Source organism: Hyposmocoma kahamanoa, unplaced genomic scaffold (genome assembly GCF_003589595.1).
Source record: "Hyposmocoma kahamanoa isolate Upper Pololo Valley unplaced genomic scaffold, ASM358959v1 170, whole genome shotgun sequence".
NCBI lineage: Eukaryota > Metazoa > Arthropoda > Insecta > Lepidoptera > Cosmopterigidae > Hyposmocoma > Hyposmocoma kahamanoa.
In genome coordinates, this window is record NW_020653614.1 from 1,398,400 (window position 1) to 1,418,306 (window position 19,907).

Genomic DNA, 19,907 nt, shown 5'->3' on the forward strand with positions numbered 1-19,907 from the left:
TGTTAGAAATAAAAATTAAAAATGTTGTACAGATTGTTAGAAATAAATTGTAGTCATACCTTTAAATAAAACATCCATTTATCATCATCAACCTATTTATACATTCCACTGCTGGGCACGGGTTTCCTCTCAGGCGAGCGTTTAGATAATAGTTTCACAAAGTGGTTCTTACCGCTCTTCAGTGGGCGCTGAAGAGTCGTAGGGGGCGGATATCAATTATTATCTCAAAGTTCGCCCTGTAACCTGAATGTTTATTTATTTATTTAAACTTAAGTGCACACAAAAAAGTACAAATGGCGAACTTAATACCATTAGGCATTCTCTACCAGAATGAAAGAATGTTGCGTTGAAGAGATAACTAACTGGCAATAAGGCTACCTGTTGTAAGTCAAAGTCAAAGATTATTTATTCCATAGGTAAAATATGTTTACACTTGAAAACGTCACTTTTTAGCTACTGCTCGTTCACTACGCTGACTTGTCTGAGAAGAACGAGCAAGAAACTCTAGGGATTGCTCTTTTCAAATAAACTTTAATGCTATGGAACACTTTGAATCAAATTTGTGTGGATTCTTGAGCCGCGTCGTCTTTCCATACACCTTTATCTAACACGTAGTCTTCAATTTTTTAATATGATTTTTCGATCAAAATATTTTTAATGTAGTTTTTAAACTTAGGAAATGATAAACTTAATATATGCTCCGGAATCTTATTGTAAAAACGTATACAGTTCCCCATAAAAGAGTTGTTTACCTTGGTTAAACGAAATCGTGGTACCATGACTTTGGACTTAGCTCTAAGGTTAATATTATAGACGTCTTCTTTCTTATTGAAATTATGTATATTTTTACGGGCATTTAAAATATTTGAGTAAATGTACTGTGATACCACAGTCATGATACCTGTCTCCTTAAACTTTTCTCTTTGTTGTATTTTTTTTATTATTATGTATTTGTCCCAGTGTGTAATAAGGATTATTTGTATTACATTTATATTGCAGTTTGCGTTCTGAATAAAAATCTGAATAAAAAAGATGCTAATCCTTGGGTACTTAAATAAATTAGAAGACTCACTCATTTCATAACACAATAATTATTATAATTATTAATACAAAGATCGAACACTCAGAAAAAACACTCAGAAAAAATTCCTTCGATCCGGTCGTATTCGAACCGACGTCTTCTTGCATACCGTGCCAGACGCTATACCAACTAAGCCACGGAACGAACCAACGGACCTCACGAATTTTTCTATGTGCTTGTGTCGTGTCTTTGTACTTGGTCTTTCAACGACTTTTTAGTCGTAGCGCCATCTATGAGAAATCTATTACAGATTTATCACCCAGTTAGTACCTTTACAGCTACCAGTCCTGGCGAGAGATGTCGCTATTCACTGTATTAATTAAATTTTTATTGAATTGATATTCAATTATTTTTATTTTTATTTTAGATTATTAAGTCGCTTTAGTATGGTTACCCTGTATGCAGTATTGAATCATAATTTTTGTTGAAACTTCAAAATTACCATTACAGATACTTAACGAAAAGACGAGTAAGTCGGTGTGCGCGTTGTCCTAAATACTATAATTAAAATGATGAAGATATTTCTAAACCTTGTGATATTGTGCACTGCATTGGGTCCAACTTCAGGTAAGACAAATTATAGTAGAAGTGCCATAAGCATACGCTGCCTAATGTAAGAAATGTAGAAACCGATATTAAACTTAATAATGAACAATTGGATTTAAGGGACACCACTGTCTTTTTGAGAATAAAATTGGACTTAAAACTTCAGCGGAATCCACATATTTCGACACTAGCTGGAAAGCTTAGTTCTGCTGCTTATGCCATACGAAAAGTAAGGCAACTTACTGACGTCGAGACAGCCAGAACCGTTTACTTAATACGGTATTTTATTGTGAGGCGCCGCTTCGAATATCGGAACAATTTTTATTTTGCAGAAGCGTACGATTAGAGCTGTCTGTAAAATAATCTCACATACCTCAGGGATATTTTCAAGGAAATTGGCATATTGACCAATGCATCATAGTTTATTTACAAAATTGTATACTTTTTGTGCGACTGAATAATGAATTGTGTAATAAACAACGTGCATAATTTTAATACTGGACATAAATGGAAGCTCGTTAAGTTAAGACTTCAGAGAGTTCTCGGTTCTTTTGTGGAGCAAGTAATATAAGATTCCGAAAGCTGTTTTGGATGTATCCTTAAATAAGTTCAAAAATCATGTAAAGGCAACTCTACTGTAGAGAGGATATTACTCTGTTAGGGATTATATAAACGATAAGACAGTTTGGTTGTAAAATTTGTGTAAATGTGACGATTTTAAATATTATTTGCTTGCTTACCATATGAAGATAATTCTGATTAGACGTTGCATCGATTACTGTTGTCATAGTGTGTGGTGACCGTTGGCGACAGCGATTTTGACCGTTGACGCCAAAGGTCACACTATCATAATTTATACACTATGAAATGTGGATTGGTCGTAGTTTACTAATTTAGAAAGAGGTACCAAATTCAGGACTATTAATATAATTTAAATTTTAACTATACCCAGTTGGCATATCGTTGGTTCACTTACAGTTATTACAATGTAACATACTATAAACTCAATTTGGTGAAGTTCTTATCAAAATTGCACAACTACTTATGAGTGAACACAGTTTGTAAAAACAATGTAAAATGTAAATAATATAGAATTTAAAATCAGCAACTTGAATTAAAAAAAGAGAAATATAATACAAACAAAACCAATAAATACAAGTGAACAAGGGTCTCAGACAGCGTCGAACTAGATGGCGGAAAAAAAATTAAGGTTTAACATAATACTAATGCGAAATGTGTGCAGCGATAAAAATAGACCACATTGCAAGGGTATAAGGTTTACTTTTGTTTCTTATAACAAAAAATTGTGAACTACACAAAATAAGGCATTTCTCTACCATTTTCGAGGTATAGCGTGAGATTATTGACATGACAATGATCAAAACTAACATGGCGGACTGACCTCAAGTATACGGAACTACTCGTACTGTTGGCATACGTGCTACGCCCACTAAGCACTTCTATTGTATTTATTGTTTGGTGATACATGCAGTTAATCTGTGAAGTCGTTATCCAAGACCTCGACTGCATTAAAACTGCGTACAGTCGATCTTGGCTGCATGAAGTCGGTTTCATCTGCATGCGGTTAATGCATAAAGTCGTTATCAATTATCGTGTATGGAGTACTGCTACTATTTTTGGGATCTCTGCTAAATACCAACTGGCCACCTTGGATTGGAGAATCGACAAGCGTGCCAAGTGCATTATAGGTGACGACATGTCGTAAAGTTGCCTGCTTATCAGTATTCTAGGGTATATCACGGAGAGTGTGCCATGGAAGTGCATGATTTGATACCGCTTTACCCTTTCCATGATCGAGGGACTAGACGTGTGCTGGGGTTTCAGCCCTGTTCTGTATATTCCGCTTGTTGTACGCTTCCACATTTATATGGCGAACGGCTGTGGAGTGGAATTCCCTGCCGTCGATCTCAGCGTCACTTTTCATCAGATGAGGTAGAGGTCAAGTGCGCATTTATTTTTTGTATTAAAAAAACTTGCGAGAGAGAGATCACGACTGCATGAAGTTTTTATTTTATTACGACTTCGCACATTAACTGCAAGCAATGCAGTCAATCTGTTAGCAGCCTTAGAAAATCGAAACACAGTAATTAGCCAACAAAACGAAATCGAAACTTTATGAATGTGTAAGAAAGTGAGATTGTAACAAATGTTAGAGGCCATTTGTCTCCCAAACAGCGTCGCTTTGTATTTTTGCAACTTTTCTTCAATCGCACATCTACCTGTTGACGTAGCGATTATGGTAACCAGTCTTCTAAGCGTTGAGATGCGTGATATGTATCGTTCTATATTAATTGTGTGTGTTCTTGAAGTTTTGAACATGGGTGTTCTGCAGGGAGACGTTTTCATGCCCTTATTGTTTTTTATTTACGAAGTCTATACAATAAGATCATGAAAATGTCTCCCTGCAGAACACCTATGTTCAATACTTGGACGCACACAGTTTAATAAAAAATTATGTGTATCACATTCCAACCTTTACAAGACCGTCTGACATAATCGCCACGTGTCGAATTTATCAATTTCTTCTATGTTTTATAGCACAAAATACAACAACCGATAAAAGATGTTTACAGATGTTTAAAGGTACGTATGAAAATAATTTTCTATTATAAACATAATTATGAGACAACCCGATATACATTGCTCTGATCCCAAAGTTAGTAACTAAAGCACTTGTGTTATGGAAATTGGAAACGACGACGGTACCACAAATGTCGAAAAGTTAGTACGACGCCAGTGCTGACAGACATATAGACTAGAAAGAGAGTCAACGTCAAACATTGACTTACAAATAAATGGACGACGGGTCTAATACAAAAACCACGAAAAAAATGTCCCAAGTCAACCTATTCGAAATTTAAATTGTAATGTCATCGCAGTATCGCGCTGTCAGTAGAACAAATGAAGACTAAAGCGGAGTTTGTAGCGCTCTGTATACGATCTTAGCGCCTTATAAGTGCGGACACTTTTTAGCGCGGACCCGACGTCCATATAATTGTAAGTCAATGACGTCAAAGTTAAATAAATCATTTATTCCATAGGTAAAATTTTTACACTTGACAATGTCATTTTTTAAACTACTGCTTCTTCACTACGCTGACTTCCCTGAAAAGAACGAGCAAGAAACTCCAGGGATTGTTCTTTTGAAATATACTTAAATGCTATAGAATATACTTCGAATCAAATTGGTGTGTAATCTAAACTCATGTCGTCTTTCCATACAGCTTTATTAAGCGACTTCAAAAAAGGAGGAGGTTCTCAATTCGACTGTATGTTCTTTTTTTTTGTATATATGTTACGCGATAACTCCGGTATTTGTGAACCGATTTTCATGATTCTTTTTTTATTGGAAAGGGGGTACTTTCATAGTGGTCCCATTTTATTTTGAAGATCATCCACCTCTAAAGGTGGTTCACGCGTGAAGATTCATTTTTATAAATAGCGCCTAAACTTTAATTTCAGACCAATTATTTTATTGGTTAATTTTGCTATTTCTCCAATTCAAGGCGTTTTTCTCTTAATATACTTTGAGTAGTGAGAACCGATTTTTATTATCTCTAGTGTCAAGTCCTGTATAGTGACGAACTAGGGGATATTTCAATAAAACTTAGCAAATAGACGTAATTCCACGTACTTTTGAGGTCGGTTTTTTTAGTACTCTGTCTGAGATTATCTAACACATACTCTTTAATTTTGTAATATGACTTTTCAATTAAAATACTTTTTATTTAATTTTTAAACTTAGGAAATCTTAATATATTCTCCGGTATCTTATTGTAAAAACGTTATAGTTCCCAATAAAATAATATTTTACCTTAGTTATACGACGATGGTACCACGAGTTCGGACTTAGTTCTAAGGTTAATATTATGGATATTTTCTTAATGGAATTATTTATATTTTTACGGGCATACAAAATACTCGAGTAAATGTACTGTGATACCACAGTCATAATACCAGTCCCCTTAAACTCTTCTCTGAGAGAAACCCGAGAAACTAAACGGTACACAGAACGAATCACAAAACACAAATATGGATTGTATAGCTGCCACTTTACCCCACATGAGAATGCCGTAGGAAATTATACTATGGAAGTAACGAAAGTAAACTAGTATTATAGTACTAACATCGGTAAGGTCAAGTATTCTGCGGACTGCGTATGCAGCGGCATTGTCGGGTTTCTCTAAGAGAAAAGATTAAGAAGACTAGTATCATGACTGTGGCATCACAGTACATTTACTCAAATATTTTATATGCCCGTAAAAGTATACACAATTTCATTAAGACAGAAGATATCCGTAATATTAACCTTAGAGCTAAGTCCACACTCATGGCACCACGATTTCGTTTAACCAAGGTCGACTCTTTTATGGGGAACTGTATACGTTTTTACAATAAGATTCCCGAGCATATATTACGATTAAAATTTCCTAAGTTTAAAAACTGCATTAAAAATATTTTAATTGAAAAGTCATATTACCAAATTGAAGACTACGTGATAGATATCTATAGATATAGATATAGCTTAAAAGTGACGTTTCATAATTATGTAAATTTATTTTACCTATGGAATAAATGATCCTTTAAGTTCACTTGATTTGACTTGTATATTTTATCACCATGCTTTTGAGCCAAACTGCCCAACTCTAAATATATTTATTTACAGACTTTAGTCTTAGTGGTCTACCGGAGATCAGAAATTGGAGTTACGAAAATTATTACGGCGTCCATGAATGCAAAGGAATTTGGAAATACAATTCACCACAACCAGTGAAAGTGGGATGTCATAGAACAACAGGATACTTTCCTTATATCCATATGTTCCTACGTACATCTAGTGGTAAATATATAAATTAAGATGACAGGTGCTATAGGTGGTGAAGTCATTTGTGTAGCTTGGTTACCATCGCCCTGAATATCTCCACTTGAATTGAAAAGCGAACCCATTCACAGACTCGGAAGACATGATCGCACTTCGGGACGCTTTGGATTATATAGGATATCACAATGTTAATATAAAAGTCTTTCCGCGAAAGATTATTAATATTTGTGTATAGGTTCAAGTTTATTTATTATATACATTTATACAATTTCCTAATTGCCAAATAAAAGAGAAAAAAATTACTTCATGTTTTTGAAAAAGGACTGTTTTCTCCAGGTGGCCTACCATAACCTTTTGCAAAAACAATCTTATTTCAATGTAAGCATAAAGTAAGCTTATTATAATATTACCCATATTCGTACCATGACAAACCTGTCAACCAAGTAATTTATTATTGCTAAAGTGATTGAAAGAACGAATGATTTCCCAGTATTGTGTGTTCCTTACTAAAAATAGGAAAGAGATAACGCTATTTCAAATATAAAATGCCATCTCTTTCTTTTTTGATGTTCCGAATCGTCTTATCGTAGTATAATGTTTAAGTACTTAATGTTATTTACATTCAGAGAATTTTGACTGTTAAAAAAGAAAAGTATGTAATAATAAAATCTATTAAAATTACGTAGTTTTCGATAATTATTCCGCATTTTATGAAGAAAAATAAATAAAACAAGCTGAGTCTTGATAGTCACATTGTGAATTCGGAACTATAGTCTAGTGTCAACTGTAAGTTTCGCCAAGGAGCATAGATGGCGCTGTTGGTACTTGGTACTTGGTACTTGGTGCAACGGGCTGGTATCCGCAACTCGACGACAAAGCGCCTATTTTGCGTGTGGTGGGTGCAGGGTCCTACTCGTGCCACCCAAGCTCCTCCAGGAATCTCAGCAGCCTCCTTGGTTTGCTGAAGACTTCGGGGAGCGACCTTGGCACTCCAAGGTATTTTGCCCTGTAGTTGGCCACGCCGGAGCACTGAAGTAGGATGTGCGCAGCCGTTTCCTCCCCCTCCATGCACGCTCTGCATAGAGGGCTGTCTGTGATACCTAAATTGAAAAGGTGTTTATTGTATGGACCATGACCCGTTAGGGCGGCAGTTAGAGTGCGAAGCTCTTGCCTTTTAAGTTTAATTAGTATTCGAGATAGACTGGCGTTGAGCGTTGGGAGTGCTTCCCTCGCCTGTCTACAAACCGTAAGGGTGGTCCATGTATTATTATGTAAAGATTTTGTACCTTTGTGTATAGTTGTTCTGGACCATTGGCAGGGGAGGGACACTATCGGTTCTGGTCCTACAGCGTCCGTCTCCGACCCTTTCCTGGCTAGTTCATCTGCTGCGTCATTGCCACGTGAGCCGCTGTGTCCTTTAATCCACTGAAGAGTTACGTGGTTTTGTATACATACCTCCATGAGTGCTTGATGGCATTCGTAAATGAGCCCTGAGTTTATGTCATAGCTATTCAGTGCTTGAAGTACTGACATACTGTCGGAGAGTATTCGAATGGAGTAGTTCTTTACTCTTCTCGCTATGATTGCTTCTGCCGCCAACTTGATGCCCATGCATTCAGCCTGGAATACTGTGTTGTGGTCACCAAGCGGTGCTGATATCCTGATATTGAGGTCTTCTGAGAATACCCCAGTACCTGTTCCTGAGTTTGTTTTAGATCCATCTGTGAAGACTCGGACCTCTCTGGGGTTTAGTCCTTCGTTGGGATCTTCAAATAATTGTATCTTGTATTTCTTGTCAAAGATGTATTGTTTTGGGATCCTATCCACAACCGCCTCCAGTAGCGGTTCCTCATTTACAATCTTGTAAAGGATTTCTGTATGTGGGGTCCTCATGTGCTTCCAGAGGCCGGCTCTGTTTAGACGCACTGCTGTTGACGCCGCTTCCTGTCTGATGAACAGTGGGAGGGGTCGAAGGTCCAGCATCGCTTCGAGGGCCGCAGTTGGAGTTGTCCTCATGCAGCCCGTCGTCGCCATGCACGCTAGTCTTTGGAATTTGTCCAGTTTGTCGGTTGCGGTCGTCAGCTTGGTTCGTGGCCACCATACTATCGCGCCGTAACTGATCATGGGTCTTATCACCGCAGTGTAGAGCCATAGTGTAATCTTGGGTGAAAGTCCCCATTGTTTACCCACCATTCTATGGCACTGCCAGAAGGTGATAGTGGCTTTTTTAATTTTGTTGTCCATATGTTTGTTCCAGTTCAACTTGTTGTCCAGTATTACTCCCAAGTACTTGACTTCGGTTGATATCTGTAGTTCTGTGCTGAAGAGTTTGGGTAATCGGTAGTTACCTAGTAGTCGTTTGTTGGTAAACATTACTAGTTCCGTCTTTGTTGGATTTACCGATAGTTCATATGCTCTGCACCATCTTTCCACAATTCGGAGAGCCGCTTGTGTAATGTCGCAGAGTGTATTGGCATAGTTTCCTGTTACCAGTATAGCTATGTCATCAGCATATCCTATTGTATAGAAATGTTCTTTGTTGAGTTTAATGATAAGGTCATTTACGACCATGTTCCACAGCAGAGGCGACAATACCCCTCCTTGAGGGCATCCCTTCGCTACTATGGCCCATGGGGTCTCATTTGCTGTTGTTTTTATTGTTCTTTGTTTCAGCATGTTGCTAATCCAGCTAATTAGCACTTCATCTACGTTGTGTCTTCTCATTGCTGATTGTATGCTGGAGAAGTTCGTTTTATCGAAGGCTCCTTCAATATCTATAAAGGTGCCTAGGCAGATTGCTTTGTCTTTAAGGGCCACTTCTATCTTGCCCACAACGGCATGTAGGGCCGATTCAGTGGATTTGCCTTGGCTGTATGCATGTTGGTTACCGTGTAATGGAATGTTCTTAAGCGCTCCATCCCTCAGTTGTCTGTCACATATCCTTTCTAAAGTCTTCAAGAAGAACGATGTGAGGCTGATTGGTCTGAAGGACTTCGCGTCAGTGTAGTCGGGTTTTCCTGGTTTCGGTATAAATATGACTTTTACCTCTCGCCAGCTATGGGGCACATAGCTGAATGCTAGACAGGCCCGAAAGATGTTGACCAGGTGCTGGACCAGTGTGTCCCCGCCCCATTGTAGGAGTGCAGGGAATACTCCATCTTGGCCCGGAGCTTTGTATGGTTCAAATGTGTTTACTGCCCATTTTGTCTTTTCGTATGTCACTACTTGTTCTGCGTATCGCCAGTTATGGATCGATGTGGTGTAGTTCATTTCTACACACCTGTCGTCTTGGACGAACCTACATCCTGGGAAATGTACTTCCAGTAGGGTTCTTTCCGTTTCCGCAGGGGAAGTTGTGTATGTGTTATCTATTTTGCGTATTGAACCTAGCTCAGTTGAATTTGAGTTGCCTAGGATTTTCCTTATTCTGTTTGCTTGTGCGCAAGACGTGATGTTCCCGCAGTAGCCTCGCCATGACGCGGTGCTCCTGAACCGTATGCGCTTTTTTAGTTTGGATTTGGCCGTCTTGTAGTTTTCCCAGTCCTCGTCCGCGCATGTGTTCATTGCTCTATTGAAGTGTCTCCTTACCCTTCTTCGTAGCCTCTCAAGCTCAGGTCCCCACCAGTGTCGACCTTGTCGCGGGGCTGCGTCACTCAGTGGGCATGCGGAGTTATAGCTGTTCAATATGTTTGATGTTAGTTCTTTAACCTGTGTTTCTATCTGTGCTGTGCCCAGTAGTCTTCCCGGTGCTCCCGGTTCTCCCAGGTTCTGGTGTAGTTTGTCCGCGTATAGTTTACGGTCGGTTTTTCTGGGATTCCGTTTCGGTTGTTGTTCTTTAATAGCTGTTTCTAAGCTGAATCTTATCCATCTGTGGTCCGAGAAAGATGCTTCTTCGGACACGTGCCAGTTGTGGATAAGGTCCACTGCTCCTTCTGACGCTAGGGTTAGGTCTATGATAGTTCTACATCTTTTATTTATAAAAGTTGGTACTATACCTTTATTAAGGATTTGAAGGTTAGTTGTGAATAAGTATTCTGTTAGGTTCTTACCTCTATCATTTGCGAGTTCCATGCCCCACAACGGATGGTGGGCATTGGAGTCAGTAGCCACGATGATAATCTGGCCGTTCTGCTCGCAGTAGTTGATTAGCTGAACCATTTCCTGTGGTGGTGGCACATCAGTCTCCGCCATATAGACAGAGGCGAGCACCACTTCAGGCAGACCCGTGGCCGCGTCTGCTAAAAGCTTTACGGCACACAGGTCTCTGGAACAGAATTCAGTTAGTGGCTGTACATGTAAGTTATTGGAGTAATATATGCAAGTTCTAGGTTTATCTGAGATGGTAGTCGATAATAGCTTACCTCTCAGATGTGAGAGTCCATTTATTTGGCCACGGGCACTAATCCACGGTTCCTGGATTAGTGCCATGGCTGTGTTGTTGGCCTCCAACCATTTCCGGAGCTGAACCGTTGCGGCCTGGCTGTGGTGGAGGTTGCTCTGGACGATGTGAAGTTTACTGAGCGAGGGGGAAACCGCCATCAGATGATAGCAGCTCCTCGTCCACGTCCTCGCTCAGTCGGATGTCTCCCATCCCCAACACGCACTCGTCGTCACTGCTGGTCGCCACCGGTTTGACAGCGGCGTCCGCAGAGACGGGGGTCGAGGAGGGCCCTTCACCTTCTCCGGGAATATTGGAGGAGGTGGAGGGCTCCGGGGAGACGTCCATCCGCGTCGTTGTTGTGCCCGTCTTCTCGGGTGGCACGTCTGTGTACAGGCCCCTCTTCGATCTAAACCTGAGGTAGACCGTGCCCAACTGGAAGGTTAGGCGCCGGCCATGCCCCAGGACAGCGGGGACGAGCTCTTCTGGGAGGCTCACCACTACAAAGGAGTTGCCACTATGCTGCTGCAGCCTGTGAACAACCCAGCGGTGTGCCTCCGCCCACGGGTTTTGCCACTTGAGGATGCGGCCGATTCGACGCGCATCCTCCCAGTGACCAGGGATGAGTAGTCCACAGACCACCCTCCGGGGAGCCTCCACCCCATTTTTCAATGAGAGGGGCTCCCCGGATGGCAGCCTGATGGTGCTAATAGCATCCTCTAGCCACTGGAAGGTGGCTGTGTCCTGACACCACAGTTTCAGGGACCCGTCACTGTAGACAGGTTTACCACGAAACTGTGGGCCGACGTCCTCCTCGCTGCACTCCTCCGCTCCTTGCGTGAGGCGCTGACATAGGGCCACCTGAACCATGTCGGCATCGGGGCTCCGTATGTAGCCAGTTTTGGCTGAAGTAATTACAGCCATGAGTTCGGGCCTGGTGGCCTCGGCGTAGGTGCGCTGCTGAGCGGGCCTCTCAACCTTTTGCCGCTTGTGCTCGCCTCTAGGAGATATGGTCTCGTCAAGGCGGGCACGTTTGGCAATGGTCGAGGACCTCTGCCTGCTCTCTCCCGGTTTGCTGTTGGAAGGGGGGGGGGCCCTTCCAGTGGGGTGCGCGACCGACCCATTTGACCGTGCTGATGCAGTCCCTGGGCCACTCGCGCCACCCACTGGGGGCCTCGCCTCTCCCTCCTTCGGCAGGGGGTTGTGTGAAGTGCGTCGCTCGCGTTCTCTACGACGGGCCTTCTTGTTTTTTCGGGCAGGGCGTCCCTTGCTCCCACTGGGGGCCGGAGGTGGGCGCTCGCCGTGGCCACTAGTCCCTTCCTTGCGGATGGGTGCCGTGGCCTTGGATTTGGGCTGGCGACTCACCAAGGTCCACCCTGCTTCAAGGGCCGCGTTTGATGGGTTTTGAGCGGGGGCCGCAGAACCTGGGGTTTGGGCCACAACCGCTGGTGTGGTGCTAGCACCAGCATCGGTGCTCGGCTGACCTTGGGGTTTCCCCTTTGGCCTACCACTCACCGTAGGGCGCTGTGTGTTCGTATTTGTTTGTGGGGCACTTTTGGGTTTCCCCTCGAGTACCGCCGGTTTTGGGTTTTGGGTTTTGGTTAAAAGTTGATCGTTTAAATCCATACTTAAAGTTCGAAAAATTCACTCTCCTGACTTCCCACCCACCACGGAGCCCGCACCTTTGGGGATGTCCCATTCGGGACACCAGGATTGTCAGGAGAGTATAGGTGCAGAAGTTGGGAGCTCACTGCGCGACATCGGGGGCTCGAAATGTGCGGCTGGCTGACCTGATCAAAGTCAGCCAGGTGTTCCGCACATACTCACCCCGTCAGCATGGCCGAGTCCGTCCCCCCCACACCTCGCCTGTGGCCCTCTGACGGGACACAATGCCATTTCCCTGTGTTGGCTAATCACAGGGCTACCGTTTAGCAGGAAATCAGGGCCAAAGGGGGCGTATTGCTTGCCGGAGTCCCCACCCCGCTCGGGCTCAACCCCCCAGGATTCCTTCATCCCTGCGTACGGCGCTCAACTGCGTAGGCATTAACGCAGGAGGGTGTAAGTTTAGACTGCCCACCACGTGCCATGGTCCACCCCCAGAAACGCATGGCCGGGCCGTGTTGATCGCTTCGCGCCCTCACTGACAATTCTCAGACTGAAGCTGAGGATTGTCAGTGTTGGCCCCAGGGTGTACCGGCTACGTCCTTGGGCGTTCTGTGATAACATGTTACCACAGACTGCTCAAAGACTTCGCACACGTGGAGGTGGAACAACTAACACACCCCCAGATGGCGCTGTTATAATTTCACGAAATGAACATCGCGTATTTTTATTTAACGAAAAATTATTTACTATGTGCTATACAATAAAAAAATAAACAAAATATTGAAGAGATATATGTAAATAAATAAGTTCAACTTAACTTTTAATCATTACAAATCAATATTAAGACAATAAAACTGAAAATAATATTGTTTCCTTTGCATCCGTGTAACTATTCCAAGATTACTAAATTTGACATAGAGTCATAGTACGAATTGAGTGAATGAATAGTCACAAAGCTGCCAATAAAACATCATAGTTTTAACATTATAAAAAGCTTACTTTAAGCGCGTCATGGTACGAAAAGTCAATGTAAGGTTAAAGTAATATTGTTTTATTGTTTCAGAACTAGTTCACAAAAAGTTTATCTCATTTTGAATTAAATAGATATCTTTTAATTGTTTCTTACAAATTTTAACGAAGATTTTATTGACTTGTAAAGAATAAAATTTTACGTCCAGCAACAGTATTATAATCTATAATTTCACATATTTTGAGTTACAACACTGTCGTAATAGCAGTGCTATATTTCCTTAATACCATTTTCCTTAAAGCGGTCTGTCGCCCTGTTTGTAGTGCTAGTACTGTAAAAATAAGGAATGTCTGTCTAAAACTAGGCATTTCGTACTATGAATACATAATAATAGCTCCAGAGCAGGATGTTTTAACCTGTGATCCATTGACCCCTGAGGGGTACGTGTAATGAAGCGACGGTCCTTGGTGAGCCTGCCTAACAGAATGCATTAATATAAAAATTGGTATACAATATGTTGTGAATAAATAGGTACTATGCGCGTGACCTTTTTGAATTTTCGCGCTCTTTGACGGCCATCGAGTATAGTTGAAGATTTTCTATTTCAGCATATACAGCAGCAATAATCACGCCAACTATTTGTATGTAAAGTTTAATAGCAAACAACAAAATCTAAATTGGTTCTGGTCTGTTTCCGTTATTCTCATACTCATAGTATAGGGATTTCCTTTGAGACCAAGCAATTGGTGAGGTCTGGAAAACAAATTTGAAGAGTTCCTTTCCTGATTGATCCAACTGATAATCATAGCGATAGGGAGTCACCAGATTTGCTAACACGGAATCAACTTGATCTGGTCAGATATAGCAAGTTTATGTAATTAGAGCGAATAACGTCGCGTGTTTAGCTTATATTTGGACCGCCGGCCGACGCAAAACGCTCAATATATTTTTCGCTTCTATTGTATGAACGGTACGTTTTTTCGTGTATGGTAACTACTGTAAGCAACTAATGACGCCATACCACTTCACAGCAGTTACTGGCGGCGGCGTTTAGCAGCGACGCAAACGCGCGTTTGCATCGCTACACTTGCGATTTATAGGCGATTGCGTCGATGCAAACGCGCGACTGCGTCGATACAAATGCGCAACTGCATCGATACAAACGCCCCTTTGCTTCGATACAAACGCGCGACTGTATCGCTACACTTGCGATTTATAAGCGACTGCATCGATACAAATGCGCGACTGCATCAATACAAACGCGCGACTGCATCGATACAAACGCGCGACTGCATCGATACAAACGCGCGACTGCATCAATACAAACACGCGACTGCATCGATACAAATGCGCAACTGCATCGATACAGGTGCCCGTTTGCTTCGATACAAACGCGCAACTGTATCGCTACACTTGCGATTTATAGGCGACTGCATCGATACAAACGCCCGTTTGCTTCGATACAAATGCGCGACTGCATCGATACAAACGCGCGACTTCATCGATACAAACGCCCGTTTGCTTCGATATAAATGCGCGACTGCATCGACGTAAAAGAGCAACTGCATCGATACAAACGCCCGTTTGCTTCGATACAAATACGCGACTGCATCGCTACAAACGCGCGTTTGCTTCGACACAAACGCGCGACTGCATCGATACAAACGCGCGACTGCATCGATACAAACGCGCGCCTGCACATTGTTTTGTTTTGTAAATGTAAAAGTTAAATATAGAAGCACATGAAATAAATAAATCGGTTAATTAATTAAAAACGTGCATCGCGTTAGTATCGGGTTTGTATAGCGTTCACATCGCTGCTTACAGTGGCCGCGTAACCGCTCTTACAGTATTAATAAATAATCATTTTAGGCTCCATCGAAGAAAATACAGATAGTAAAGGCACCGACATTGTATTGGATCTTACAATAAACCGCAACCATAACGGCTCGGTGATTTATTGCAAATTTCCACGCCATGCTATCATCGTGGAATTCGTGTATGAACCAAACAACCCATCACCAGGTATGTATTATAACCAAACAAAACATTATCATGTATGATTCAAATAGAGTTTAAATGCCGAATAGTGAGGTTCTTGCTAATTTTGATTTTTCAAAGAATTTTCTTTCTTCTGAAAACCAAAGGAATACTGATGAAAAACACTGCAGAGGTGGGAGATAAGGAGTCCGTAATTTATAACTACAGGGTGACGAGTGCAATGGCAGTGCCACCAGGGGCACGAATTGCTCCTCCCGTCATGATATTATATCAATGATTAAATTTGCAACGTTCTTTACTAAGAAAAATAAGAACTGTTTCCGAGTATCTTATAAATACTTTTGGGTCTGACCATCGAACTTCAAAGTCAGTCTGGCCTTCAGAGTTAAATGCACACTAAGGCATTACTTCCCTGAACTCTTTCACAGAGAGCTTTACTTCTGCTGATATCACTATTAATATAAATAACAAAGATCTTGTTACAGTGGACAATAGACCAAATCTGTTAAACGCGATTTCCTACGAAATAAAATCTTACGACATCGGCTTTGCTTGTGACACCAATACGAATATCACCGTCAAGGAAGGGCCATTAATGGTCAAGATTTCTGGGAACTACGATCTAGTGGAACATATTTGGTAAATTTTCTTTTCCTTTGTTTTAAACACAATCTGTATCAATCCTTTGATACGTCTGCTCTGAGGAGAAAATTATTGAGGAAGAGTTTTATCGGGTTCGACCTATCGTTATCCCGATTGAATAAATTAGTACATAAGTGAAAATATACCGAACAAAACAAACTGAGTTTCATGTCCTGCGTCTAGGTTTTTAGGTCTGAATAAATGCTCTGGCCATACAAAGGCGGTAGCAGTAGCGTTCCGGGCCCTGCCACAGTGAAACCGGGTGGCGATAAACTCGAACGAAAAGCTTCTCGCATTGATATCGTGCACCTTAATTCTTTTGCGTTGCTTCCGTAATGCTAATTAAAAGCAGAATTTCTTCGTGACCATTATCCGATAGCGAAATAGAGCTTTCTTTAAAATATGTGTAGAAAATTAAACATTGCTGCCTTTGATGTCACACCGGTCGCCTTCGCACCGCTGTGCCATGTGGATCTTGGGACTGCTGCAGGTACGACCCCGGACGCGTCTGTGTGGCCTGAATTCAAGCAATATCAACGAATTGTTCCCAAATTTGGGGATTTCCTCTACGATGTAAAGGTACTCAAGTACCAATAATAATTGTTCTCAGACTAGTGTATTATCCGCCATAATTGCCAGAACATATGACTAAGTTATATCCAGCATTACATTACTGTTAGTATTCTATTACAATAATTAAATATTTTAGGTGCCAATACACTGTATACGGAGCAGATGAAAAACCTAGAATATTTTTAACTCAAGACGATTTTTCTGAATATGAAAATCCAAAGGAAGCCATAACTATTATAGTAAGTATCTGGTAATGGATATATCATATTATTTGGTTTTCAATTCGGGACTTAATCGTGTATAAAAACATTCTTTTATTTACCTCTAAGTTTCGGACGTGATGCAACGTCCATGGTTTTGAAGGGACAGAATTCCTCGAAGAAGAATACCATGGACGTTACAACACACTCTGGTTGCGCACACATATGAGGCGCGTGTTATTCCGTGCGGAGTTACCGTGCTTGTTTTATTCTCTTATAGTTCATGATTGAGAGTATTAAGTTTTCAATGTACCATTGTTCTATTCCGCTTGTCCCTATCTACTACCAGAGAGACAGGGTTTTCCAGGAGAACCTCCCGGGTGAGACCAGGGGACGGCGGGTGTCTGGGCTAAGCCCTCCGCGAGTGACACGCCTTCACGGGCGTCTCTGGCGGACCCGGACTCTGGGTATGGACTCGCTGAAGTTAGAGGTTAGCTATAGGAATGAAAACGTGCGTCTGCCCTAGTAGCACGTGGCCGGGGCGCTCGTCTCGCGCGCAGCTAGCGCGTCTTAGCAGCGGTCTAGACGGGGGCCTAGCAAAGGAGACGCGCGGGACACGTGAGTTGTTCTTCACATTTGACACTGCTACAAGACATCTCCCGCACTAGCTCGGAGAGTCCCTCTAGCTGCGTAGGTTTCTTTGGCACTGGATAGACGCTTCGGCGTTGGGAGGAGAACGTGCCCACAGCTCCGCCACCAAAGAGAAGATTTGGTAGAGAACTTTAGAGTCTACAGCTTAACCGTTACTTTCGCAATATGCAACGGGAAGTCAGTCTTCAGCTCCGGTACCTATCTGGAAAATAGGGAGAGTGGGAGGCACCCGGGGCAGCTTACCCTCGGCACTAGCCTTTTGAGAATCGGATGAACTCTATGCATATGGGCTGGTCCGTGGTCAGCATCTGAGTGATAAGGTCCCTTTGCAGGCTTGCTTATACAGGTTATAGTGTCCTTCTCGCATATCCTTAGGGTCGGTAGGGAGGGGTCACTATAATCAAAACTTATGTGGAGATGTACGGGAATGTGTAATTTCTAGAATATGTCTCAATTGTTTTAGAATGCAAAAAACTTTGGGGAAAACAAAATGGAATGGAACTGCACCCTGCTTACGTGGAGAGGTGCCATGATGTATCCAACTAATGTATATTATTACGAAGACATATATTATTCAAGAATAACTTGCCTAGGAATAGTTCATATTGTTTGTAAGTTTTCATGACCAAACACTCGACTCACAACTCACAAAGTTACGCTTGTGTGGCCTCACTCTGAACCTGAAAATAGATAATAAATACTCATGCACATAAATGTACGGAAACGAAAAGAAAGAAGAATAATAGATAAATTGTCGTCACGATCTAGTGGGAAGGGTGCTGGTGAAATTACAAGCACATGGGACTTGTCAAAGGATGTCTCAGGGAGACGGGTGCAGTGGCAGTACCCCAACTGTTATGGATAGACGTGTTGCTTACCACGATTAGTTCGTCCCGTCTCGTTTCTTAGTACTATAAAAAAAAAAAGAAAAAAAAAAGGTTGAATTATATGATAACAACGCTCACTTTTATAGTACAAACGTTTACAAAAATGAAAACAAAAACGTTTCTGTTTCTATTATATTTTATGTTCAAAAGCGGTAGCAGAAGAGAACACACTGATCTTCAACGTGAACAACTACAACAATACATGTGAAAGTGTTGAACCAACGCAGAACTTCACAATTCAAGAAGGCAACACCTTAACTGTGAAGGGCTTTCATCTGTTGTCTGGAGAGGATTTTTACCAATTTTGGTAAGTTTTATTTTTAAGACGGTATTTCTAGCGGGTGTGTATATCATATAAATATATATTTAACCTAACCCTCATTCACTAAATACAACGAACGTGTAATATACTAACAATGTATAATTTCATTTTAAATAACAATCAAATAACGTCAGTTTACATAACTAAATATATTAGTAAACTAGATAAATTTACCTAAACATGTTCGGAAACACAAACACACTCGCTTCTGACATTCGCCGGCCGCTCCCGCGGCACTCTCGCTTCGTTTGCACGGTTCGTGCTACTCTTTCATATACGAACGTAACACGTTCCCTGCACATGCGTCATATGTGGTGCATTTCGATGTCCATACGATACGTGAGTGCATCGCATATGGGGCATGGTCCTTTATAAATGTAATCGTTGAACAAAACTTGCACGTGTTAGTTAGATCATCTTTATTTACTTGCACGTATGGACCACGAAAATTGTTACAATTAGCATGTGGTACCGGATGACTTTTTAATCAATGTTGCCAGATTATCACTGTCCAAATAAAACACAAAAAAATATTATATTTTTTTTTACTACAAATTAGAAAAGTCTATTATTGACTTGCATATATCGCACATGATAATAAAAACAAAAGGAGAATCAAACAATGTCAAAAAACCAAACAATAAAAATTAAAAAGCCGGGTAAGCACAACTAAAATATATATATTATTATAAAATTCAAAAACATTATTATGTTTTAAAAACAATAATATTCTGCTACAAATTTACTGTAAATAGACAAATCGCCAGTTTATAAATAAATTCGTTACCTGGAACGCACCTGGGTTCGATAGGTTAACTGTAAATTGACAAATCGTCATTTTATAAATATATGCCATACTGCTTTATAAACTACGCAGCACTTGGGTTAGTTAGGTTAGCTGTAAATTGACAAATGGTCAGTTTATAAATAAATGCGTCACTGCCCTATACACTATGCAGCACTTAGGTTAGCTGTAAATTGACAAATCGTCAGTTTATAAATAAATGCATTACCGTCTTGTACACTGTGCAGCACTTGGGTCAGTTAGGTTAGCTGCAAATTGGCAAATCGTCATTTTATAAATACATGCCATACTGCTTTATAAACTACGCAGCACTTGGATTAGTTAGTTTAGCTGTAAATTGACAAATGGTCAGTTTATAAAAAAACGTGTTACTGTCCTATACACTATGCAGCACTTGGGTTAG

General features: G+C 41.2%; 3 protein-coding genes across 3 annotated transcripts in view; 2 read left to right on the forward strand and 1 right to left on the reverse strand.

The window, feature by feature from the left end:
* Nucleotides 1–6,422, forward strand: part of LOC113225718 — a 12,299-nt gene extending 5,877 nt beyond the window's left edge. Inside the window, exon 3 of the mRNA XM_026458120.1 lies at nt 6,315–6,422. Within this exon, the coding sequence (XP_026313905.1) occupies nt 6,315–6,422 (108 nt within the window). The remainder of the gene's footprint in view (nt 1–6,314) is intronic.
* A 4,561-nt stretch (nt 6,423–10,983) lies between these two features.
* Nucleotides 10,984–12,858, reverse strand: LOC113225719. Its single transcript, XM_026458121.1, has 2 exons — nt 12,240–12,858; nt 10,984–12,107 (listed from the first exon to the last, which is right to left on the reverse strand). The coding sequence occupies exons 1-2, from the start codon at nt 12,472–12,474 to the stop codon at nt 10,984–10,986; spliced, it is 1,359 nt and encodes a 452-aa protein (XP_026313906.1). The 5' UTR covers nt 12,475–12,858.
* LOC113225721 overlaps nt 12,539–19,907 on the forward strand; it is an 8,453-nt gene continuing 1,084 nt past the window's right edge. The window contains exons 1-6 of the mRNA XM_026458122.1: nt 12,539–12,623; nt 15,296–15,448; nt 15,910–16,063; nt 16,776–16,878; nt 17,954–18,101; nt 18,528–18,684. Of these exons, the coding sequence (XP_026313907.1) occupies nt 12,539–12,623; nt 15,296–15,448; nt 15,910–16,063; nt 16,776–16,878; nt 17,954–18,101; nt 18,528–18,684 (800 nt within the window). The remainder of the gene's footprint in view (nt 12,624–15,295; nt 15,449–15,909; nt 16,064–16,775; nt 16,879–17,953; nt 18,102–18,527; nt 18,685–19,907) is intronic.

Bases quoted from the DNA above. Each gene is read 5' to 3' on its own strand.
- LOC113225719 (XM_026458121.1), bottom strand. From the start codon at position 12,474: ATGGATTTAAACGATCAACTTTTAACCAAAACCCAAAACCCAAAACCG. The intron at 12,108-12,239 runs CGGCCCTTGAAG...GCAAGGGACGCC, and splicing joins CGCTCAAAACCCATCAAACG to CTGCCCGAAAAAACAAGAAG.